Below are 23,844 nucleotides of genomic sequence, written 5' to 3' on the forward strand. Positions count from 1 at the left end.
TGCTGGATAACATTCTAATGCCTCTTACAGATGCATTTCTCACAATATTATCACAGCACAGGCAGGATATGTGCACTGTAGTGGTATGCTCTGCCCTGTAGCCTAGTTCTGATTTACAATTTTGCATACTGGAAGATAGAATCTCTCACATACTGCATCTCCAAATGTGTCTACCACAATTTCTTTTTGTCTCTACAACTTCCAATGGCTCACGTGATCTCAAAAAACCCCCAGAAAACCCACAATCATCAAAAAGACAAAAATAGTTGTAGTAAATAATTTATTAAAAAAAAACACACATTTGTGTTTTGTTGCACATTCATTTGTTATATATTAATCTTCGTTTAAATTACAAAACATTACAATAAAATAATTCTTCCACTGTAAAATATCCTTAACCCACTTTTTGGGCAATACAAATCTGTTGTGCTGCACAACTACTAAGTATAAGCATGTTTTTAAAGCATTAATTGCAAGAGAATCTGCATACTGGGTAAAACAATTCGACAACAAAGCACAGTTCATTTCATTCTTCTGCATTTTTATAGCATGTTGTTCGTCAGTCCACTTATTATGGGTGCTTTCGGACCCAGCAGCCTGCGTACAGCCACCACGTAACACGTAGGATATGTATCAGTTTCCCCCCACGAGAAATCGAAACTGCACGTCGGCTCCCACGCTACTGCCGCCCTCGGCCGTTCCGCCAGCCCCTGTCCTTTGAAGGCAACAGCTCCGATACTCCGATACGGCTCACTTTCCCCCCCCGGTTTCGCCATTGTTCCGTCTGGCGGAGGAAGAGCGTGTTGTCCCTTAGATCTCTCTCTCTCCTTCCATCACCATGTTCCGTAGCCGGAGATGCACGGGCGTCCGCGTACTGCTGCAGTTACTGTGGCATGCCTTCCTTATGAACGCCTTTCTCTTTCCTAAAGAATGACGACTTGGGTTTTCCCGTATCACGTTCACACGCCACCGGCGGGTTCAGTCAGCGTTCCTGCAGGGTCAGGTAAGGTATCCACTGGTTTTTGCCACGACTCTCCTGGCAGTAGGTGCCCACTTCCTTCAGCGCTTGGCACTTAAGCGTGTCGACATGAGGACTCTGGAGAACAACATCACATAAAGGAGTTAGAAATTTAATTTTCAGTGTACCAGGTTCACATATATTGCAATTACGATAATCATAAGGAATAATCATTGCACTTTTCTTATCATCAAATGCATATAGGCAGGAATTGCAAAGGCATCGCATCAGTGAGCAAGTCTATACAGAGTGCGTGGTTAATAGAAAATGAGTCATCGTGGTGTGACTTACAGTGACTAGTATGCAGTGCATATCCTTCGGCTCGTTGGCGTTGCTATCGGCGGTGGTTGGCTCTCCGAGGACCTCTGCCAGCCGCCCCAAGCCGGAGACGCGCAAGATATTAATGTCGTTGTCGCAGCAAAAGGCTTGGATCAAAGTGAAGTGAATCTGCAGTGCGATGTCGTCCTCGTCCTCCTCATCAGTGGCGAGGACACACAACACCACGCTGTCCGGATCACTGAACAAGAGAAATACATCGCGACATTAATACTGCAACTATAACGAGCATGCACACGTACTGTCTTAAAAATAACCACGCTATGAAAAACATAGATTAATACTTACACATTCATCAGCTTTGCAGATTCGTATACTCCAACGGTGAGACAGCTCTGCCGCTGGGCAGCAACCAACAATTCCTCCAATGCTTGACCCACGTTTTCCATTCTTAAAAAGAAAACAACTTTGATTAAAAACAGTTCGAATTTTAATGCCAATATACGATCAGTAATTGCTAATGCTTGTCATGTAATACTACATTCTGTGCACGAGAGTTATTATGTACCTAATGATTTACAGCCTAATTGCACCGGTACATACGAGAAAGATTGGCCAGAATACGGTTAGTACTCACTTTTTGTCAGTAATATTGCATCCAACGACTTCTTCCAGAGTCATGTTGAAGTAAAATATAATCCACAGATTGTAGGATAAACTCCAAAAGGTAAATTCCCGGATCGGCACTAAGTCTTCTAAGCGCCGTCTGCAAAATGTGTAATCCAAGTAATTTCCTTGCTGGTTTTCAACGTTTGCGATTCCAAAGCTCGGCAGTAGTTGTACTCCTCGGTATCGCTCAGTGTAAGTTGCTATTCAGCAGCGTTTCGGCAAATGCACTGAACAATCCGTGTCGGCTTATTTTATTCTCTTCGGGAGGATGGGCGTGACTTTAGTGTCCGCATACGTCTCATTGGTTTGCTCTTTCAATTGAATCCCCACCCTCCGCTACGATTGGATGCCTGCGCTAACGCGTCTCCGGCTCTCACGTGGGCCGTTTTGGAGAATCCCTCTTTGCGCCCCTACTGAACCTTCTCTTTCTCATAACACACAATCTGTTTATCTAAATTCCTCTGATGTATTACTCAGCTTTGATAGAGAAACCAGGAGAATAAAGGTCAAATTCGTTTTTCAATGTGTGTACAATGTAAATTACTTTATGTTAACGTGCCACGATATTCGTCACATAATGGTAAAAAAAAATATCATCATAAAATCATGTGTTCATATTCCAATAATTGCAAATTAATCGATTGCAAACTTTACTTTGCATGCTTACAGCAAATGCCTTTGCAAACACACATTCTTTGCAATTAGAGGGGAAGGTTGCAATGACTTGGGTTTGTGTTATGCGAGCACCTGACTATCCTCGTGTTTTTCCATTGACAAGTATACCCATGTATTGATATTGTGTAACTAAGAAACTAAAAATATGCTCGCGAATGTTATCCACCTCAGCAATACCTCTATCGCCTCGCTTCCTTCGCTTCTAGGTTCTCAAATGTTCTGCTTCTCGAATCCAACCGAACGCCCGTAACTTTTACCTCGAACTTTCATCGCTCTCATCTAATTCTGCCGCGTACAATTATAGCTGTCTGCAGTCATAGGATCAGAGCTGTTTACAAAAAGCCAGAAGAGAGTCATCTTATATTATCCACGTTACTAAATCTCCACTCGCAGTATATTATTTTAAGTATTTGGAAACATTTAAAATTCCACGCAGCACTGCAAATACTGAAACAAATCTGTGCACATCTCTGATATTTGATAGATGTTTAATATTTTTTTCGCTTCTATATTTTATAGATTTCTGTAAAAATGACAAAAGTAAAAATCTGCGATTTGTTGACTGATTTCCAATGCGAAGAAATCAGTGTGCAAAAACGTAAAGGTTATTTTGTTAATAGGTCGCGTGATGTTTTGCGTTCAGGTCTCGTACCCAGTCACCCCGAACGCAGTAGTTTATTAGAAAGCACTATACTGAAGTCGCCACACAGTGGAGTATGTCCGTCATTACAGGGGACGAAACATGTTGCAACATGCTGCAATGTTTCAGTCTATCTGAGACCACTTAAGTCACCCTGACTCTAAGCCAATTTATCCTCCTGTTTATTGCAGTAAAATATTTTAATTTAGTGCGGACATCAGTAACGTGGACAGTTCAACATGACACAAACAGCCGTTTTGCATTTCGTTTACTATATAATCAAATTGCAATGCTATTCAACAAAGCAATGTTGATTTAATGATTAATTAAATAAATTTGCGTATACATTCTCGAAAAAACGGCAAATGTTTGATGGCGAATAAATTATTTTAATCGTAACCATATTTGTATTATGAGCGACTGCCATCTAGCGTCGACACAACAAACTATTTGGTTATTTGGTAGAGCGGTTGCATAAAAGTCGTCTTTCCAATTTTTATACCTTTAAATGATTCAAATTTTTTAAAAAAATTGAAAATATTTTATTTCCATATAATTTCAGATCTTTCGTTAAGTGATTTATATTACTTCCCCATTTTTTAAATTGAGATGGATTAATAAATGTGGGGATTTGTGGGCATCCGATATTTCATTAATTCAAGGAGAATGCAAAGGACATTACTCCAGAAACTGCATAATAACAATTCAATTGTTATTCAATGAAACCTATTAATTGTCCTGTGCACAAAGGAGCCCAAATGCGTTGATCTAACACTGCTAAAAGGGCGATAAAGAAGAAATGAAATTCTCCCTAGAAAAAAAACATTGTCAAACAAAAGTGTGTACAGTAAAGCAATCAGTATGCATTATTCTAAATTGTGATTAATTCCTTTCCCTTTCTTCTTTGATTATAATCCATTTACTTTCTAATTGAGTGTTGAACCGCTGAAGGGGCCCATTCTTTGGAAGTTCTATACTGTTTGTTGTTTTAGTTTGGTTTAAGATTCCGGGTACAAAGATTTCCCCCCAAGAACAGGGAGTTTTATTAAATCGTAGGACAAAAAAAGTACAACTCGATTCTGTGTAGGCAGTGATTCACAGCAGTGAGTAAGTCATTTCAGTGTAGTATGAAAACACCAGGGGAGTCATTTCACATCATACGTAATTACTCATACGGAAACCCCTTCATGCCGAAGCTGACCATTGGGCAGTTCTCGGTAATTAGACCTGTAAGTTATATATGTGTGTGTATATATATACAGTATATATATATATATATATAAAACACAGAGACACACACATGGGTGCACAAGCAATTGGAAACATGCAATTTCACCTTGCAGGATGGGAAACTAGGCTTATATTTCTTACTGCTTTGAGAAAAAGGGGAATATTTTACGGATAATACTCCACGGGGATTGGGAATACCGTGGACTGGAGTTACTAGTCCACAAGTGTCCCCGTTGGTTTCAGCAAAATGTGCTGCATAGCGGGATGATGGTAAAAGGGTCATCCCGAGTCTGCGTTCAGTAAATCTGCAAAATCAACTTACCAGTACCCATTATCTGTTGTCAAAAAGCTTGGTGAAGAGACGGTTTGTCACCCACAGGCGCGGACTGGCCATTATGAAGATCGGGATTCTCCCGGTGGACCAGTCTTCTGAGGGCCGGTCTTTCTTCCTCAGCCCCGGCATTACAGAGCCCGTGGGCGCCGTTCGGTCCGATCACTATATTTTAAACCTAGCCCCGAGTAACAAAAAAGTCAAGCCCCAAGTAAACTTGATTTAGCCCGTGATCTTTCCAATTCACGGTGATTCACGGTAAGCGGCAAAATATACCAAGCCCCCCAAGAAAAAAAAAAAAAACTCGAGCTGCTCTTTGCCGGTCTGCCCTTGGTCAAACGATCAATGGCCTCGCCCCTGCATAACTGTAAAATTAATGATTTTTGCAAACACTTGATTCAAAGGTACTAAGTTGTTATATCAGTATTAAATTTACAATTTTCATTAACCCGCAATGCTTAAAATCCACACTCCCATGTACCAAATATCCAGGAGATGCACTTTTATCCACAGTTAATTTTTGATACCGTTGATCCTCCTTTCACCTTCCTTACCGTCACTCGCGATCGTTCCCTGTCCCGCCCAGCATGTGACTATGGTGTAAATTAGTTTTTTTAGTTACCTGCTTGTTATACATGCTGAATACACAGGAGGAAATACAGAACAGGAAATGTACTCTGGTCATTTAGTAATGATCATGCATAGTAAATTTACAGGCAGCTCTACTCAGGTGCTGAATTTATCACCCTGGCCTGTGTTGGTCAAAGCCAGCATTGAACTGGGAGAATACACACAGTGGAGAATACACAGCCTCTCACGTCTCCTTTCACAGGGAATGGCACGTCAAGGAAGCAACAGTGAAACGCTAATTTGCACTTCCATTGTCCTTTTACTAATATACTTTGAAAAATAATCTAAGGGTGCTGTCTTCTTCCCGCTTAAGAGTCTTTGCCTGAGACATTAAAGTCAATGGGACAAAGAAGATCACTAATTTCTCTTCAAATTTATTAAGCATATTATTTACATATAAAATGCATAAAATGTGTACAGTAGAGGCCAATTTTTGCAATATGCTTTATCATGAAAGAAATACTATTCTGAAAATCTAGAAGAAAAATATGAGCTATTCAGTATAATTGAATTTAATTAATAATACCAGATCATCCATGCGACACAATAACTTGCATGTTTGTTTACACAAAAGCAAGGCGACTATCTGCAGGAGTACAGGAACACTGGAAGGCTTCTTTCCCATAGCCTGTCTTGCTCTCCTTTGAGACATACAGACACATATACATGTAACTGAGAGTGAAGCTTGAGAACTGGGTACAGGGACAGGCCGTTTATTCAGGCGTCCTGGAGCATATCAGGTCCCCAACAGAGATGTGACAGTTCTGCCAAGGTGAGGGCAGCAGTCACCAGCGAGCTTCTGCTCAAACCACAGGGGCTTAACTCGCTGAGTCACATACCACCCCCCCCCCCCCCTGGGTTAGGGGTGTCCTCCCACATAAAAACATGCCTCCATGCAAACTGAGGTCACTGAATTGGCCTTATGGTGCGTTCGTTTTTCTCTCGGAACTCGGAAATTCCGAGTTGAGTGACATCACGTCCGACAATCTCCCGTTCGAGCTACCCACATCTCGGAACAAACATGACTGCCTCCATGAACACGTTGCTGTGTATTGTTGCTTTATATTTTAGCAGATTTGGAGTTTTACAAATGAAGAAAATGGAGAAATTTAGATTTTTCCGAGAGACAAACAAGAAACACGAACTAGTCAAACCACATTAAAAGCTTTATAAAATATTTTAGTACATTCATAGCGATATTCTTTTTTCGAACAGTAAATAAACTACAAACAAACCAAGTCGCCATGTTGAAATTACGTCACAAGGGCAACTCGGGCAACAAAATCTTATCCGACTTCAACGTCATAAAAGGGGCGTGTTTCCGACGGGAAGTGATGTTTTTCGTGACGTATCGTGACGTTTTCATCCGAGTTCCGACTTGGAGAGAAATAATCGAACGCACCATTAGTATGTGAATTTTTGCCAAGAGATGGACTGGAATCCTAACCAGGGCATTACCTGTCTGTCCCCATTGTTTCCTGGGACAGGCTTCTGTGCCACTATGATCCAGTACTGGATAATGTCAAATAAAAGGCTGGATTAACATTCAAAATGTACCTGACTGTCACTAGCTTTGCTGTTCCTCCTTGAAAAATTCCAACCACTTGCCCAGGTTGCATAGGCAGCATTGGGAGCGAGACAGAATACACCCTGCACCGATGCCAATTCATCACAGGTCACACACACTCAGATATATGAATCGATGATACATTTATATAGCTCCTTTCAAGACACCCAAAGCGCTTTACAGAACTTATGGGGAGCCACTTCAACCACCACAATGTAACCCCCATCTGGATGATGCGACAGCAGCCATTCTGCATTCTGCATAAATACATTTGGAAGCATTTAGACTGTGGGAAGAAACCATGTCACGGCAAAAACATGCAAACTCCACGTACACAGAGGTAAGGTAAAATTCGAGTCCCCAACCCAGGAGTTATCAGGTAACAGTATTATCCATTGTCATCGTATCATGTTAAACAAAACTAATATACATTAATAATGAGAATACTAAAATATTTGCTATCTTGTATACACCGTGAAGAAATATAGATTTTTTTTTAAATGTAAGAGTTTATTTAACACAGATAAGAGAGTATCGCACGTCTAATGCTGCCCTATCACACAAGTAAATGCGACACACAGAGACCATTTTAGGCTTCCAGTAGGCGGCGCGTGACGTTACAAATGACGGCGAGGAAGCACGTCGGGTCACGTGTCTAAAGGCGCGCTCGCGGGAATTGGAGACGTGCGTGCGGGTGCCCGGCTCGGACGGCGGAAGACGCCCAGGCATGGCCGAGTGCTGTCGGGATGTTGTCTATCGGGCGAATGACGGCGAAGTGAGTCACGACTGCCCTCCGCGCTCCGTCAGAACCGGTGGTTAGGGCAGTGTTATACAATTCACGGGTGGTCGTAAAGCGTTCTGAATCTCCGGAGTGCCGACTTTCGTTGCACTTTTCATTGATGTTCGCCCTGTAATAAGATTGTTCCCGTAATGCATAATTAAACCCAAATCCCAATGCAGCTGGAGATGTCAGCGGCGGTGGCAGGGGATGACGCAGCCTTAGTGAAGGCTTATGACAAGGCGATCACATCCTTCCAGGTAAAGCTGGTCACGGGTCAGCATTTCAGTCGCAGTGTCCTAATGCTGTCAGCTGAACACGAAATTAAAACAGAACATTTGTTTGAAAATGTAATATGCACTTAAATATTGTTAGTAGGGGTATCATCAAGTTAGTATCGACCATTAACAAATTGGCAAACATCAGGTGTATTACGATTGGGGTCCACTGGTGCTACTCCATGTTATTTTTTTGCAATCTAAGGAAATTGTTCGATTTCGTTTTTAGATGTAGAACAAATGGATAAATAAAGCATCAGCTGGCTACTTGTATGTTAGTTTATTGATTGTTAGTGTTTTAGTCTTTAGTTTTTACTGTTGCATGTGCGTTTCATTGCTAGTGAGCTACTAGGGTCCTATAGCTTTCGTTTTTGTTGATAAATGGAGGGCCTCTTTTTTGTAAGGGTTCAGACTGTGAAGAAAAAGTTCCGACCGACGAGCAGGAAGGGTCACTGAAGGCTGCGGGTCACAGCGAGGAACCTGATGATGTCACTGTGTCCAAACAGGTTGATTATGAGGCGCGGGTTTAAAATGCTTATCAGCAGGCCATTTTAAACCATGGTCAGGGAAAATTTAAAGCTCTCAAAAGCAATTTTGTTGTTGCATGTGCAATGCAGTCAACCTTTTGTAATGAAAGCATCTATAAATTAGATATTAGTTATCCAAATTAGGTATTGGATAGTAATTTTGATATGAGTTTAAGCTGGGTTTCACCCAGCAGTTTCAGGTAGCAGTTAAATCCATGTTTCTCCTTGCAGGACTGGGGTGTGGGGTCGCGTTGTCGTGCACGCTGGTCTGCGGATGGCCTGGTCTATCCCGCCGTGTTGGTCTGGGTCGAGGGCGTGCAGGGCAGGGTGAAGTTTGACGGCTATGGAAACGAGGAGGAGCTTCAGCTGTCGATGCTGCTGCCTGGGGAGCCTGAGCCGGTGGGTCATCTTCTGTTTTCGGGTCACAGATCAGGCCTGGGGTCTTCGTTTGGGTCTGTCCTGTGCCACACTTACTTTGCGCTTAGGGTCTCTGCTGCCCCCTTATGGTGACTGTTCATATCTCTTTTTCTAAATTGCCACTACAATCCTAGTGGACAGTAGGGTCCCAGTGCCGGGTGGTGTGGTCCGGAGACGGCTTGGTGTACCCTGCGGTGCTGATCTCCATAAATGGGGACCGAGGGCGGGTGCGATTTGATGGCTACGGGAATGAGGAGGAACTGGAGCTAAGTGCTCTGCTGCCCCCAGGAGAGCCGGAGCAGAGTGGCAGCACTGCAGACCAGGCGAGATGTCCGCGCCCGGCCATGTCCAGCAGGCTGACGGTGCCTCTGCACTGCCTGCTCTTACGTTTCTTTTCTGTATTGCTTCTGTTCTCAAACCTCTGTCCTGTGTGTCTAGGCTCTGGAAAGGAGCCCAGATGGTGGTAGTAGCAGCTCCGACTGCAAACATAAGGAGAAACAGAAGATAAGTGCTGACAGAGAGGGTCTGCGCAGCCTGGGCTCCAGCTGCGTCACTGTGAGCATCATCAGAGCGTCCCACTGCTGTACTGCCCCTCTTCCCATCAACACTGCCTTTGTACAGCTGTCAGTGAGATGGATTTTCCACTGCGATCCAGCTGTGAACAGTGGTTGACTGTCTGCTGCTACAGGAGATTATTATCACAAAGGTCATTTTGATGAGGATAGCCTATATTCCCATAAATATTGGTGGAAATGATTTGGTTCTTTATTTCCTACCAAAAGAAACCATTTTTTCAAACTGTATTCAGATAATTACAGGAAAATGCTAGATCCAAATTTTAAACACGTGCAATGCTTTTAGAAGTGTGCAAAAGTAAAACATTCTATGTAGCAGGCTGCATTTAATATATGCTAGTGAAACCAAGTGAAACAGCGGAATAAGGAAATCATGGAGAATTGTAACATCACACTGTTCGTAATTATTATTTTTGCATATTCTCTTTGTGTTGTAGGTATTTATCTTCTGTGTGATAAAATGATAATATTACCTGTGTGTGTGTTATCAGGGTTCTGGTGAAGACGGCAATAATTACTATACAAGGAGTAAAAAAGAACGGAAAAGCACAAAGATGACAGGCAGCTGGAGAGGCAGACCAGAAGGAACCTGCCCCACATCAGCTCACCCTTTTCCCAGCTTTCCTTCTGTGCCAGCAGCCAATGACAGCTCAGAGGTCAGACAGCCGTCTAGGTGCCCATAGCCCTGTTTACATGTCATCACACAGTATGAATGAATAATTTCCCTTCACTGCAACTCACCCTATTTAAACTTGTGCCTGACAAACCTAAAGTGCCAAGACTCCTGCAGTTTTTTGTAATAATGTAACCTTTGATGTAATATTCTATACGTGTTTAACCGCCTGGAAGTAATTCAGACAATTGGCTAATTAACAGCCAATACAAACAGCAGGTGGAATAACCTTCATCCTTTTGAGCATATTTCATACTATTGAGTCAGTGCAGAGTCACTGTGACCATGGAGTCCAAGCCAGAATCATAGAATATGGCCGCAAAAAACCCGATTGTTGTAATAATTAATCATGTGATCAGCCAATCAACTAATTGATTGGTTGGGCCAAAACATGGTAAAAGCATACAAAATTGCACACTTCCACACTAAATAGTGTGCAGGAAACATAATAGTGTGTTCGAAACCACAGTGTGCATCACTTAGTGCACAAAAAGTTTCTGGATGGCATCCTACATCCAGTCAAAATCCGAAGTGTGCAAACACTGTATCCTATTCAATCCCACAATCCTAGACATGAATTCTGGGAAAGTCTGCAATGAACTTGAACATGCTGGGCGAAGGTAATGGTGGTTTTAAGTGTGAATACAATTCTTAATATGGAAACTCAGATGATCATAAAGTATTGATAAACGTATTGAACATATTGATAATTGTACATGGTTTGTTTGGTACTTGTTGTTATCAGGACATCTGGCGTTAAAAGTCAAAGTCCAGCAGTTCAAAGGTGGTGTAGCGCATCCGGAAAGTACGAAGTTGTGTACTTTCGTGCAAAGGAATTGCACCAAGTAACTTGCCTTAGTGTGTACTTTTTCCTCATTTAAGTGCATATTGTGTAGTGAGTGATCAATGAAGAGTGCAAATTCATTATTAAAAAAAAAAATAAAAAAATCAAGGAATTTTTAAATCATAGTTGTTATAAAAACTTTATATAGCAGAGAGAATCTTGGGGTATAACGGTTTGGTACAAACTAGTGCTGGGCGATAAAACGATGAGGACAATCACGATGATACACACAGACTATAAAACTCGATCAACCAAGTTTAGTCCGTTTTAGAGAATGCGCTGAGACAGAAAACTCCATGGCCTATCGAGCAGAGGTTTACTGAACGCCAGCGCAACAGCCAATCACCGACGACGTTGTAATTTTGCCCATCCTCCCTTAAAGAAGCAATGGGTGCGTTTGACTTGGGCTTAGGTCTGTCTGCAGCTGACACGACATGGAACGCGATCTGCCGGCGGCTGCAGGGGTTACAATAAAGATTCTATCAGGGCTGTATTGCTTTGGCAAACATTGCAAGATATTGATTTTTTTGATGGTGTAAGATGAAAGTGATTCCATAGTTTTGATGTTTTGCTGTCACATCAAGCCTCCACAGACGAACCTGCTGCCTTTGTCTTATTTACCTTGCAAAATATTGTTACACGCAATTTACGCAGCAAACCGCAAAAATGCAACCTACTGATGACAAAATTCATTGCCCCCTATTTTTATTACCGATTTATTATCAACATAATGGATTAGTTGTTGCAGCCGTAGTGGATTCCATGGAGTGCTCGTCCATCACAGGGTACATCTCAGGGTACATCCCCGCATTCTCCCACTCGTAGGAATTTGTGAATTGTTGTCCAAAATCATTACGGAAGAATGAATAACGAAGTTCACTGAGAACCTCCAGGGCTATAATTGCTGGAAGGAGTTATTTGTACATACATACAGTGATTTCTCTTCACCTTCTTGGTATAAATCTTTTACTAGGTGAATGATGGTTTATCAAAATATGTACAAGATCATTTACTTGCTGTTTAAGGTCTGTCTGTGGTTTTTTTTGAGTTCCTTGACTAGCTTTTGTTGATGCTGGACTCAACATGTCAACCCTTCTTAGGCGAAGTACTTGGACTATAGAGCAAAAATTAAGGAAACTAGCGTAATGCTTGATAAACACCTTGATTTGGCTTGTTTTCATTCTAGCACACAAGCAAACTTGGTATATTGATCTTTAATAACATCATGGCCAAAGAGAGGAGGTCCACATTTTATTTAAGTTTATTTCATTTCCCTCAGTAAGGGAGTGGATTCATTGTTGCGTGTCTTGTGTCTGTTGGGTTTGAGGACTAGTATCTAGAGGTTGACCGATGCAGGGTTTGTCAGTGGCCATAACTTTAACTGCTTAACTTGAAATATATTTAACCTTAATAACATACCAAAGGAATTATTATTATTATTATTATTATTATTATTATTATTATTATTATTATTATAATAATTAATCACACTTCAAACCAGGGTATGCCGCATTTTAAAATTAATAGAAAATCAGAACAAGAACAAAAATGTAACACTTTAAATATTAATCACTGCCCTGTGATTTGTTGGCACCTCATCCTGGGTTGTTCCCCACCTCTCGCCTGTAGCTCCTGAGATAGCCTTCTGACCCCCCCACGACCCTGAATAGGACAAGCGGGTACAGAAAGTGTATGTATGGATGGATGGAATATTAACACACTTTAAACAAGGCAACATTTTTAAAGCAGTATGTTTCAAAATGGAGGTCATTTTGGCTTTGTGGCGACGTTATTCATCAAGTGAAACTGATGTAAGCGGGAGGAGTTTAGAACCTTCAGAAGGTTCCCTGCTGTAGGTGCAGATACACCCCACTATAACGGACAGAGTGAGTGCTCCGCTTTCTTTTATCTGGCTGAACGATCAGTGAAGCTTTAGTAGTTTCCCGCTCAGTGTGTAGCCTTGTGTGCCGTGCTGTCCAGTTAGGCTCTCGGTCCGCCTCTGACCCAGGATGCCGTAGATGGTTAGATCATGGATGGACCAATGTTTTGGTTTGAAATGTAAAATTTGTTTCTCTTCAGGGGTTTTTGCCTCTCGTCCCGCCGCCACCTCCCCTTTGCGCCTTGCCCACCAGAGCGGGGGCTGATGGCGGCATCGCTGGTCTGGACCAGGAAGTGGCTCATCTGTCCAGCATTCTGCTCTCCTGGTACCTCTGCGGGTACCACACCGGCTACTACATGGTCAGGAACCCACATCCCCTGCCTTGAATTTTTCAGCCCCATTAAGCTGTAAATTGATGTTTTGATATTTGCGCAAAACTCAAAGTGCTACAAATGTTGACCTTAAATCGACTCTATCAGTCAGACTTGTCCGCCATCAGTGTAGATTTGCTAGCGTGGGTGTTATGCACAGAAACCTCCATTTTGTCCTTGTCAGGCCGAACAACGCACGAAAGCTAACGCAATGACAGACACGAAGAAACCTAAGAACAAGTACAAGTGTGAGGAGCCTTAAGAGGTACCTTTTCTCAAAAATTCTTACTTTGCTAAATGAGTGTTTGTGCTAGATGGAGAAATCACCTTCTGTCTTTGTATTTTAACAGCGTTTCTTCTGACGATATGAGGGCTGGAGACAAAATGAGGTTTAAGTCAGTGCCATGTTTACCAGTGCTAAGTGCCTTTGATGTGGTTTTCCATTCTTGGCCCTGAAAAGGACACATGGAAGGACGAGTGACGAGTCCCATTTTTGGTTGTGTTGGGTTAAGTATGTCTTAAACTGAGTGGAGGGGATTTCCTGACCTCACTGCTTATGTGCTGTCTAGCATGTGCCTGGTTCTTCTGGATCTGTATAAGCTCCATCACACCGGGGGTTCATCTACACTCTCAGAAAAAAGGGCAAAAATTTGTACCTTGCTTGTCACTGAGGTTGTACCCCTGTAACTGTACCTTTCGAGGTACAGAAATGGACTCAGAAATATCCCGAAGGTACAAACAGCATTGGTGTTACATCATTGGTGCAGAAATGTTCCTCAGAGTCCATTTCTGTACCTAAAAAGGTACAATTACCTACAGCTAAGGGTAACAATCAGCAGACCCTTTACGGTACAGACCCAGTGACAAACAAAGGTACAAATTTTTTACCCTTTTTTCTGAGAGTGTTTTCAGTTTCTCATTCCTTGTATAAATTCGAAACCATGGACAGAAAGACAGAAGCTTGTTATAAATAAGCTGAAATTTGCAGTGACAGATTTCCAATAAAATTTAAAATGAGAAATGTTAAATGTCCAAGTTGTTTTCTTACAGGTAAGCTGCCCGACCATTTTAGAGTAACTGGGACAAAGGAGTTGTATGTATGTAGGTTTAAGGCACATTTTTTTGTTCATGTAAGGAGCATCAATCCCATCCCAGACTGGCATCCCACTGAAGTAGGCAGGTAGAAAACTTTATTAATCCCTCGGGAAGGTTCTTCCGGGAAATTCATTTTCTAGTAGCACCATAGTACCATACAACATACAAACAACATACAATTACACATACACATACATTACAGTTACAGATAAAAGTATAGGGAGAAGTAATAAATAGTGTCAGTTCTGGATTTGAGGAGTAGCATCCTGTCACTGAGCATACTCCTCTGGTTGTTAATGACAGTGTCAGTTCTGGATGTGAGGAGTAGCATCCTGTCACTGAGCGTACTCCTCTGGTTGTTAATGACAGTGTCAGTTGTGGATTTGAGGAGTAGTATCCTGTCACTGAGCGTACTCCTCTGGTTGTTAATGACAGTGTCAGTTCTGGATTTGAGGAGTAGCACCCTGTCACTGAGTGTGACAGTGTGCAGAGGCTGCCTGACATTATCCATAATGGACAGCAGTTTGTGCAGAGTCCTCCTCAGGAAGTACAGCCTGCTTTGGCTCTTTTTATACAGGTGCTGTGTGTTGTATGTCCAGTCCAGTTTATTGTCCACCCACAGCCAATAAACTGGACTGGACATTCCAGAAAATGGGTGTGCGATATCTGAGTTTATGCTATGTTTGACCGATGAAGTATTAACATTTAAATCTGTGGAATTTAATGAAAACTATATTATACGTTCTTTCTGAATCCATTTAAATCTGACGGCCAGCGTTTTCCCTCGCCATTGTCTTCCTCATTCCTGCCCTCTGGCTGCAATGTTTGAAGAATCAGTATTAGATGGCTAGACACTGTGCATATCTAATGTCCTGGCAGTGGTCGAATCTGCCCTACGCTGGACATTCCTAGGTTTGGTGGAAATCAGTCTGGAATCTATTACCAGTCTGCTGCTAAAGTTGTAGATGTAACTGAAGACTGTTCCTACATTGGGGGAGGGGGGTTGATTTAGAAAGAAAAATGATTAATAGTGGGTCAGATGGGAAAGGGATGGAATCTAATAGAAATGTCTGTCTATCAGGACGTGACGCTCTGCGAGTGACGCAAAGTGGCAGCAAGGTTAACATTGAGAGATTGGAACAAGATACTGGTCACCATGTAGGGTCAGGTACACAAACGTCAAACGGATATGAGCACGGAAATTAATGTGATTGTGCTTTAGCCAGGAGGTTTTTGTTGAGCTTTTTTTTTTGCAAAATGTTGAATCTTTAAATCACCTGTGTTATAAAGATATCAACATTCACAATTTATCAGGCCTATATAATTACCTTTCTTTGTAAAACCTTTTTTCAGCTAGAAATTAATTCAGGGTGGTAAACACTAACCCTACCACTAATTCATTTGGACGATTAACCAGTCAAGGTGTGTTTTTGAAGAACAGTCAAAGAAATCACCGCATTCTGGGACTGTGAAGATTTTCTGATAATCTGTCAATAGATGCCGACCGTTTCTCAACCATGATGAAATTTTGACTTTAAAATCTTCTTGTGTTCGATTTAGTCTGATAGAATCAGGTACTGTGTCAGGGTCGGGGGAAAAAGTTTGAAATAAATATAACTAATATCTTGGGGGGTGGGAATTAAGTTGAAATTTTCATCGAAACGGAAGCCAATATTATGTTCAAGGGAAGATTGCATTTTTAACCCCTACGCAAAACTAACATAGCTTGGTTTTGATAACTGGACATTTGGATTTGGCCTTAGAAACCAGGTCTCCAGTGATAAATCAACATTATTAATATTGCATCAGCTGATGTCAGTACCTACAGTATAAAATGGATTTCTTGACGGTCGGGGGCAATGAGCTGCTTCTCCTGAGTTCAGCGTCTGTTAGCACTATGGTCATCGGACGGCTCAGGCTTCTGGGCGTCATCGGCTCCCTGCTTTTTCTTCTGGTTAATTGTGACGAGTCGCTGGAAATGCGTTCCCCGGAGAACCAGGACAAGACCCAAGAAGAGAAAGAGCTGGTAAACATAAATGCTAACTTAACATGAATTATATCAGAATGGTGCACTTTCTGGTTGTTTATGTTTCAATGTAGTCACTGACAGTACCCTATAATAAATATTCCTGTTTTTCGTCGTATAATAAGTATCATCTTAAATATTTTTAGACGAGAAGTTTTTGTATTATCTTGACAGTAAAGAATTTATAATGTATTAAACTCAGAGAAACAAACTAATAAACAAACAAGATTCTACGCGGAGATACTTTGTGGAAGTTGCATGCGGGATCATATCGCAACGTTGTTAAAGTGCGTCGCATTTTTGTAGATCGAAGCCTTGCAGGAAGTCCTAGAAAAACTGAAGAATAAGCGACTGCCGTCAGCCGAGAAGAAATTAGGCTGGGTCCCATCGGTAAGGCTCTCATCCAAAATAAAATTATTGCTTTCTCCAGCTAAAATGTATCGCATTTGTCTCTATTTTAAAATTATTGTACAATTTTAAAAGAACAACACTATGTGAAGATTATATTATGTTTGTGCTGAGCTATCGTGTTTAACTGAGCAAGCGCTAACTGTTATTGTTGCCGTGTTCAGTGCGATGCAGGCGAACAGTGTGCGGTGCGCAAGGGCGCGAGGATCGGAAGGCTGTGCAACTGTCCGCGAGGGACCTCCTGTAACTTCTCCATCTTGAAGTGCTTGTAGAAAAAAAATCCAAAAACAATAAACTGGGGTTTGTTTACTCTATTGTGCATTACAGTAAATCAAAACATATCGTTGTCATTTATTCCGTTTCTGGAACATCTGATCTTAGGTTGTCTGAATATCTTGAAACAGATTTCATTGTTGGAAGTCGATTTAGGATCAACATTTGTAGCGCTTTGAATTTTGTACCAATATCAAAACACTCTATTTGCAGCTTAAAGGGGCTAAGCACACGTAAATGACCCTTTATGGAATATGTTGTTAGTGGCTTAGCATAAGTTCATGAGCTGCACCTCATTTCAGCATGCCTCAGGTTACAGCTGCATGCTTTATATGGCAGTAAAATACTCCCCAGCTATACTTGTATAATCGTATATATAGGTAATTTAATGTCGCCCCTAATTTGCCACTGTCTCCCAAATTCATTCTCCCTTTTATGTTCCCTGCTTAATCACAACACAAATTTATAATTTAATATTTGCTTAGTTTATGTGTTATGTGAAATTTCACGTCACTTTAGAATATGGTAATTAGGGGGTATATATATATATATATCCTTCCTTTGCAGAAAACAGAAAAAAATGGTTGCTGAAAACTGTATTGTAAAGGTAGGTACTTTCAAATTTGTTTATGTACGTTATTTGTTATTCAATAAAAAAAAGATTTTCCTGTTTTCTTGTGGCTAATCACAAATCAAGTAGCCTATCCACACACAGCAGGATTAAAATACTCTCCGTTTTCTGCAGTCTCGTTATACACTTATACTTCGTACAACATTCCATCATTTGTTTTTTCCCCAGTTTAATAAATGGCACATATAAGAAAATGTGACATTCGACATAGTCATTAGTGTTAACGCATATATTTAATAGTTCCCGCTACTCATTATTCATAACTCTCTCCATACACTAAAAGTTTTTAGTTTTTAGCTAGCTCGTTAACGGAAAAGAAAAATTAGAAAATCAGTTTCAATTTCTTAAATAATTTTCGTCTAATGAAAATCAAACATATTTCAGTCAGTCATTTTTTTTACAACGTAACATCAAACAAATAATTTTATTTTGAATAATATGGAAAATGAGAACGAATCGGATTGTTGTAAAATCTTTTATCATTCCCGCTTTCAGTAAATCCGCCACAAGGGGGCATTTGCGCAGTGCTGTTTGGTGAACGTATTACATTGTGATAAAAGTATGACATATTTTATGATATTAAATAGCTTTATTATTTTTAAACGAAGACATATATGTATATAATTCTCCATTTTCATATTTAATCAAATTTAACTGAAATGGACGAGCGTTCTGTCCTGAAGGTTGTGGCAACCGCAATTCAGTTAGAGATCATTCTAAGTGATGGCTTACAAATTAATTCTGGATTTTACAGAAATATGTCCCTCGTAGTAAAACAGCAACAACGTATCAGTTTCAGTTTTACGAAACGCTTATACCATCATGGATTTCCACTCAAAGTCCCAAAGTCATGAAATGTGAAGAAATAGCTAATTATAGGGAATGATATCCAAGCAGGAATGTCAGAGGACCACTGATACCCTGCCAGATTCAGGTGGTCCGTCACTTGATAGAGGACCTTCAATATGTAAAATTATTACATTTTATAAATTAAAATTGGCCAGTGGAGGGAAGGGAGGCAAAGTTGACATTTTGTCAGGGGGCTCAGAATTTCTAGGTACGCCCCTGAATATAACTCTGTCTGTACAGCCAATCTAAAATACGAATTTGGTGAATTTAAGAAACCTATATAAGAAATCTCAGCCCAGAAACATTGTGCTGCATCAAAATTTTGACAGGTTGCGTGTGTGTATGGGCCAAGTCATTCCTTCTGCTTCACTGACATAATAATTTACATTAATCTACATTATGGCCATGCTTCTCTGAAAAGTAGAATTGCTGTCTCATCGTATATGCTTCCATATTTAAATTATATATAAAAATAATTCCATTGAGGCTTCCCAGGATGTTACAGCTCTGCTGTATGGGTGTCCAGGGGCGCCGCTAGAGATTTTGGGCCCCATGAAAGCATATCATATTAGGCCCCCCAGTCCAAACCAATCCAGTTATTTTCCTAATTTTTTAGGGCCCCTGTCACTCAGGGGCCCTTGGAATCGTCCTAGCTTTCCACCCCCTTACGGCGCCCCTGTGGGTGTCTGATGTAATTGTAGTTGTTTACATTCTGTATTTGCAGTTACAGAAAACTTCAAGGAAGCTGTAGTGGATCAGCACTTGGAAAATGGACAGATGCAATAGCAGTGGGGTGGTTATGGTGGTCCATACCTTCTCCCAGTCTTTATATGGTTTTCACACCACACTCTAGTAAACAGATGTTGAGACTGAGTGGTTCCCCTTGGAGAACCAGACAGGCTGAAAGTATGTTTAAGTAGGTGGACTTTTCAGGTCCGGAAAGTAAAAATCCAGACCAAGATTTTCTTTCAACCAACTAGTTGAGCATAAAGAGTCACAGTCAAAGAGCACTGAACTGGTTGGTTGAAATAAAATTGTGTCCTGGATTTGTACTTTCTGGATCACAAATGTCCATACTGAAGGTTTCACTTCCTCAAGTTCTAGTCAGTTAATGATTAATTTTCCCAGATCACATACCCAACAGTCCACCTGGAAACTGCCAGGTGTGCCCGACAAACAGTTCAGCCCTGATAAAGAGTTAATAAAGCACCAGTTTTTAAAACTATACAAACCTCTAAAGCAAGGCTGATTCTAGGATTTGAGTTTCAGGAGGGCTCCACTCTTCAAAGAAATATGGGACACAACACCCCCAATCCCCCACAAAATTTACTAAACAGGGGGTACAACATGTATATGAAAATACAGGACAAATTGAAAGGTCTAAAAAGTTTTAGGAAATTATTTTTTTTGGTGGGGGGCCTGAAACAACAAATGGGGGGGGTAAATAGGGTTTAGAATCACCTAGCTTCAAACAAAGCCTTAAATGACTAAGCTATATTTAACCACTAAGAGGCGCTAAGTTGCCTGAAGTTAAGAAATCTATTCATAACAAATTCAATTCATCAACATGAAGTTACCTAATGAGGAAATTGCAGTCAAAGTGCTAAAGCGTTTGTACATAGGTTTGAAACTATTGGTATCTGGCAGTCATGACAAACCCAGAAATTTCATAATGGCTAATAATCTGGAAATAGTTTAGGATCCTGGTAACTCTGGTGTTTAAGTTTTACTTCCGAGATATCTTTAAAAATGGACTTAATGTGCAGTTATACCAGTGCCAAAGATTAATAAGTATAATATCATTGAGCTAAATCAGTTTAAAGGTTTTAAGGGATTGATGCAATTTAATATTAAATACGAAACCGAATATAAGACAGGTATATCCGAAAGATCATTTCAATGAAAATGGCAAAACGTTCGACATTTTTAGTTCGGACTTAGGAGTTTTTTCTTTTCTGATTTTGAAGCGGACATCCACGGGCTACTGGCCGCCTGCATTCTTATTGGCCGGGAGACGTGCCAGTCACCAGGCCCCCGCCCCTTTTCATAAATCGGCACTTTCTCACTGGAATCCCATTAGTCAAACTTCGCAATATGGCGACAGGACAGTCTGGGGAGATGGAGAGGATAGAAAATACCAGCCGATCTCTTCACCCTGGCTTTGGCAATGATAAGTATTCCCTGCTTGTCGTCATCGGACAGCACAGTCGCCCCGGCCTAGTGGAATACGTGCTGGAAGAGGTCGAAAGAGGTAAATGCTGCATTTCAGGCTGCCGTATGAATCTGTACCAGCTAGTAATTCCGCTTTGCCGATGCATTTGTATCTCCTGGCTTGGCTGTTTAATACAGGTGATGGAAACTAAGGGGACCTGGATGGTCGCGGTGCGGTTCGGATTCACGGGTAGCCCTTGATACAAAGAGGTTTCTGGTTTTTTTTCCTGAACTCTGGGGGTGATCAAAAGCCGCCAAGACCATTTGCCACATGTCGTAGAGAAAATGGGAGGGGAGTGGAACCAGACGAACACGCTGCACTTATTTTCCCCTCTAAACTATTCATGCATTTGCAGCTTTTCGTATTTCACTTTCGGTACACCTCCAGAGAGGCGCGACCACGCAATTAAAAGTAAAGAAATCGACTGTTTTTCGCTGAAGCCCCGGGCTGTGAGCGTTTCCTTCCCCAACCAGAGGCGAGGCGCGGAGGGTTTGCCGGCTGCTTGGCTCGGATCCGCAAACGTCGGCGCTGCGGCGATGGACGTGGATGGAGATCTGCGTGTTTGCGGGGCTCACGGGCTGCAACCAAAGGGGAGCCGGTTGCACATGAAATTATCACGATTACCAGAAATAGAAACATGATGTTAAAATAAATCGTTATATGTAATGTCATCAGAAAAACACTGGGTCGCCGTGTCTGCCGAGGTGCAGCGGCCAGTCCCGCTTCTCACGTTAGCCGCACCCTGTTCAGCGTCTTGTAAATATATGCGTCCTTTTAAGCTTTTGCAGTTTAATCACACTTCTCACGATTGACAACCAGGAAGTTTTTGTACATAATGTCTATTTTATGAAACCCATCGGACAGAGAATATAAATGCTTAAAATGTAAAATCTGTCTGGTGCAGGTAAACGCCGGCGGGGTGCCTGCGGGGAATATGCATTTTTTGTGTTATTGGCGGCCGTTCATTTTAATTTCAGTAAAACAAACAGGCCTAATGTAGCCAGTGTATTCAGAGTCGCTTTTGTTTGCCATGAAACTGTAAAATTTACAAACGTTGGGAGATCTGATGTAATTAAAACAGAAGAGCGACGTGACCCCGGCCTGTCTGCGGTTAACGGGAGGCTGAATCCTCCCTAAAAACCAGCGTCGATATTGACGCCAAGGTCGGATGTGTGGTTATCTGAAGTTAAAACGTAAAAGAATGGACAGGATTCAGCCAACTTATATTGGAGCCTCCATAAAACGGAGAGGAAGTACCTGTAAAATTGCCAGGATTTGCGTGACCTCATGGTGCTTTGTGTTTACGGACTGCGAAGTTTTAGCGTTGAGTAAATAAAACTCTGTGAAGTATCAACAGTGAGATTCCCCATCTCCCTGTCAGGGCATCGTAATGTAAAACAAGCTGGCCAGCTCTGCCTATGAAATGTTTTTAAAGGGGCTGTCAGGCATTGTTTTTGCAGGGAGTGCAGCCCCTTGCCCTGCAATGGAGTCCTTGTCCAGATCAGCATAATAGGAAAGCAGGAGTCCAATTTCGTGTGGTAGTAATGGATTATGAAAACAAAATAGAGAGAAAATTGTGCCACACTTTATTTCACAATAATGCTCCAGTTTTGTCTTGTTGCAAACCCAGTGCGCCCCTTTACAGCCTATTTTTGTTTCTCGGTTGTACAAAGAAATGCACTGCTAAAAACTTTTTATTAAGTTCAATAAATGCATGATATTCCGAGAGTCAATAAAGAATCGTGTTAAATAGTCATGGTCTCACTATTGACCAAAATAATCATGTGATTAGCTATTACTTTGTTTATGTTGCTGTTCAGACGGATGTTTGTGCCTGTTCTTCGCTTGCATTTAATTTGTGGGGATATCTTCAGAGATGTGACTCCTACAGGGCAAGGTCATTAAATGGCTGCCAGTTGCTGATCAGGTTGTTCTGGCAGGGTGCTGAAGCACCAGAAAGCTCCAGACTTCATTCATCAGTGTGACTTCAGAACAGGGGTCTCAGCCATAATTTGGGGGGCAGGTGAGGGTAATTAAGGGAGGATAGATGTCTGTCTCAGGCAAAAGCACTTGGGAGCAAATGTGTTTCAGCAAGCAGAATAATACAGCCCTGGTGTGAAATAAATCCAGATGCTCTGTAAAAGCTGTGCAGACCTAATGGTATCTTGTAGGGCTTAAAATGGAGACTTCCCACAAGCCTTACCTTGGGAGGCATGATTAGTCGTATGCATCCATGTTTCTATGGTTACAATGTGGCTTATGCTGTAAAAGCATGGCTTGTTCTGCACTCTGAGTCATGTGACCACCTCTATCTATTAGGACATATCAGTAGGAAAATCGTGTATCTGTCTCTGGTTTTGGTTTCCAGGCTTTAAAAAATCTTCAGCATTCTCACAACCTCTGGCATTTATTTCTGTTGCATAATTATAATTGAAGATGGTTTGCTTTTAATATTCTATTACGCTTTTGTTTTTCCAACTGAAAGGTTTCTGAAAACTGTAAGATCTTTGCAGATTTGTCTAGTGCATGTTGGAGCAGACCAGGATATAGGATCTGTTTATGGGGGGTAAACATCATTAAGTTAAATGCTATTCCTCACCTACACATTTTAATCTGTAAAATTATGGTTCCTGCCTTCTAATTGCAACCGTACCGCAGGTGCATGGCAAGATTACAGACCTTGTCTGTGCTGCAGGGCATGAATAATGCAGCCTGGTTGCGGCGATGTTGCTTTGCCGGGGAACGGCAGAGTGGAAACGTCTCTCACGGGTGCTGGCATGTTTGGATCTTTGTTGTTGCCCTTGTGAGTCCTTAGAGGCATCTGGCTCTGAAATGTGATTGGGTGTGGAGACGTCTGGGACATGCAGTGTGCAGGGTTCGGGAGTGCCACATAAAGGGCCGACCGGCTTGTTTTGGAGAGGGCGGGGCAAGCTGGATGTGTGTGTGTTGGGGCAAGGTAGGCCTTGCGCATG

At 41.6% G+C, this 23,844-nt stretch overlaps 4 protein-coding genes across 6 annotated transcripts in view; 3 read left to right on the forward strand and 1 right to left on the reverse strand.

The window, feature by feature from the left end:
- Nucleotides 1-263: 263 nt before the first annotated feature.
- Nucleotides 264-2,206, reverse strand: LOC111844594 (growth arrest and DNA damage-inducible protein GADD45 beta). The gene is made up of 4 exons (XM_023813175.2): nt 1,932-2,206; nt 1,643-1,744; nt 1,310-1,535; nt 264-1,096 (listed from the first exon to the last, which is right to left on the reverse strand). The coding sequence occupies exons 1-4, from the start codon at nt 1,973-1,975 to the stop codon at nt 983-985; spliced, it is 486 nt and encodes a 161-aa protein (XP_023668943.1). The 5' UTR covers nt 1,976-2,206; the 3' UTR covers nt 264-982.
- A 5,474-nt stretch (nt 2,207-7,680) lies between these two features.
- LOC111844665 (uncharacterized) lies at nt 7,681-14,406 on the forward strand. 2 transcript variants are annotated; one of them, XM_023813333.2, is made up of 10 exons: nt 7,681-7,811; nt 7,997-8,074; nt 8,497-8,610; nt 8,851-9,018; nt 9,171-9,359; nt 9,475-9,591; nt 10,103-10,267; nt 13,208-13,366; nt 13,563-13,643; nt 13,729-14,406. In XM_023813333.2, exons 1-9 carry the CDS (start codon nt 7,764-7,766, stop codon nt 13,638-13,640), a joined length of 1,116 nt encoding a protein of 371 aa, XP_023669101.1. In that variant the 5' UTR covers nt 7,681-7,763; the 3' UTR covers nt 13,641-13,643; nt 13,729-14,406. The 2 variants fall into 2 exon arrangements, with proteins under 2 accessions (XP_023669101.1, XP_023669102.1); XM_023813334.2 differs by having other exon boundaries at nt 7,682-7,811; nt 8,497-8,598.
- Nucleotides 14,407-14,548: 142 nt separating this feature from the next.
- LOC111844660 (cocaine- and amphetamine-regulated transcript protein-like) lies at nt 14,549-17,781 on the forward strand. Its single transcript, XM_023813324.2, has 3 exons — nt 14,549-16,499; nt 16,806-16,889; nt 17,072-17,781. Exons 1-3 carry the CDS (start codon nt 16,308-16,310, stop codon nt 17,177-17,179), a joined length of 384 nt encoding a protein of 127 aa, XP_023669092.1. The 5' UTR covers nt 14,549-16,307; the 3' UTR covers nt 17,180-17,781.
- A 2,931-nt stretch (nt 17,782-20,712) lies between these two features.
- Nucleotides 20,713-23,844, forward strand: part of map1sa (microtubule-associated protein 1Sa) — a 30,778-nt gene continuing 27,646 nt past the window's right edge. For both annotated transcript variants that reach the window (XR_002838439.2, XM_023813274.2), the window contains exon 1: nt 20,713-20,911. Coding sequence is in view for 1 of the 2 variants with exons in the window: in XM_023813274.2 (XP_023669042.2) it covers nt 20,755-20,911 (157 nt within the window). In the remaining variant the exon portion in view is untranslated. The remainder of the gene's footprint in view (nt 20,912-23,844) is intronic.

Source organism: Paramormyrops kingsleyae, chromosome 15, assembly GCF_048594095.1.
Source record: "Paramormyrops kingsleyae isolate MSU_618 chromosome 15, PKINGS_0.4, whole genome shotgun sequence".
Taxonomy (NCBI): Eukaryota; Metazoa; Chordata; class Actinopteri; order Osteoglossiformes; family Mormyridae; genus Paramormyrops; species Paramormyrops kingsleyae.

Bases quoted from the DNA above. Each gene is read 5' to 3' on its own strand.
- LOC111844594 (XM_023813175.2), bottom strand. From the start codon at position 1,975: ATGACTCTGGAAGAAGTCGTTGGATGCAATATTACTGACAAAAA. The intron at 1,745-1,931 runs GTGAGTACTAAC...TTTCTTTTTAAG, and splicing joins TGCAATATTACTGACAAAAA to AATGGAAAACGTGGGTCAAG. The intron at 1,536-1,642 runs GTAAGTATTAAT...TCTCTTGTTCAG, and splicing joins TCTGCAAAGCTGATGAATGT to TGATCCGGACAGCGTGGTGT.
- LOC111844665 (XM_023813333.2), top strand. From the start codon at position 7,764: ATGGCCGAGTGCTGTCGGGATGTTGTCTATCGGGCGAATGACGGCGAA. The intron at 9,360-9,474 runs GCGAGATGTCCG...CTGTGTGTCTAG, and splicing joins GTGGCAGCACTGCAGACCAG to GCTCTGGAAAGGAGCCCAGA. The intron at 9,592-10,102 runs GTGAGCATCATC...GTGTGTTATCAG, and splicing joins TGGGCTCCAGCTGCGTCACT to GGTTCTGGTGAAGACGGCAA.
- LOC111844660 (XM_023813324.2), top strand. From the start codon at position 16,308: ATGGATTTCTTGACGGTCGGGGGCAATGAGCTGCTTCTCCTGAGTTCA. The intron at 16,500-16,805 runs GTAAACATAAAT...GCATTTTTGTAG, and splicing joins CCCAAGAAGAGAAAGAGCTG to ATCGAAGCCTTGCAGGAAGT. The intron at 16,890-17,071 runs GTAAGGCTCTCA...TGCCGTGTTCAG, and splicing joins AATTAGGCTGGGTCCCATCG to TGCGATGCAGGCGAACAGTG.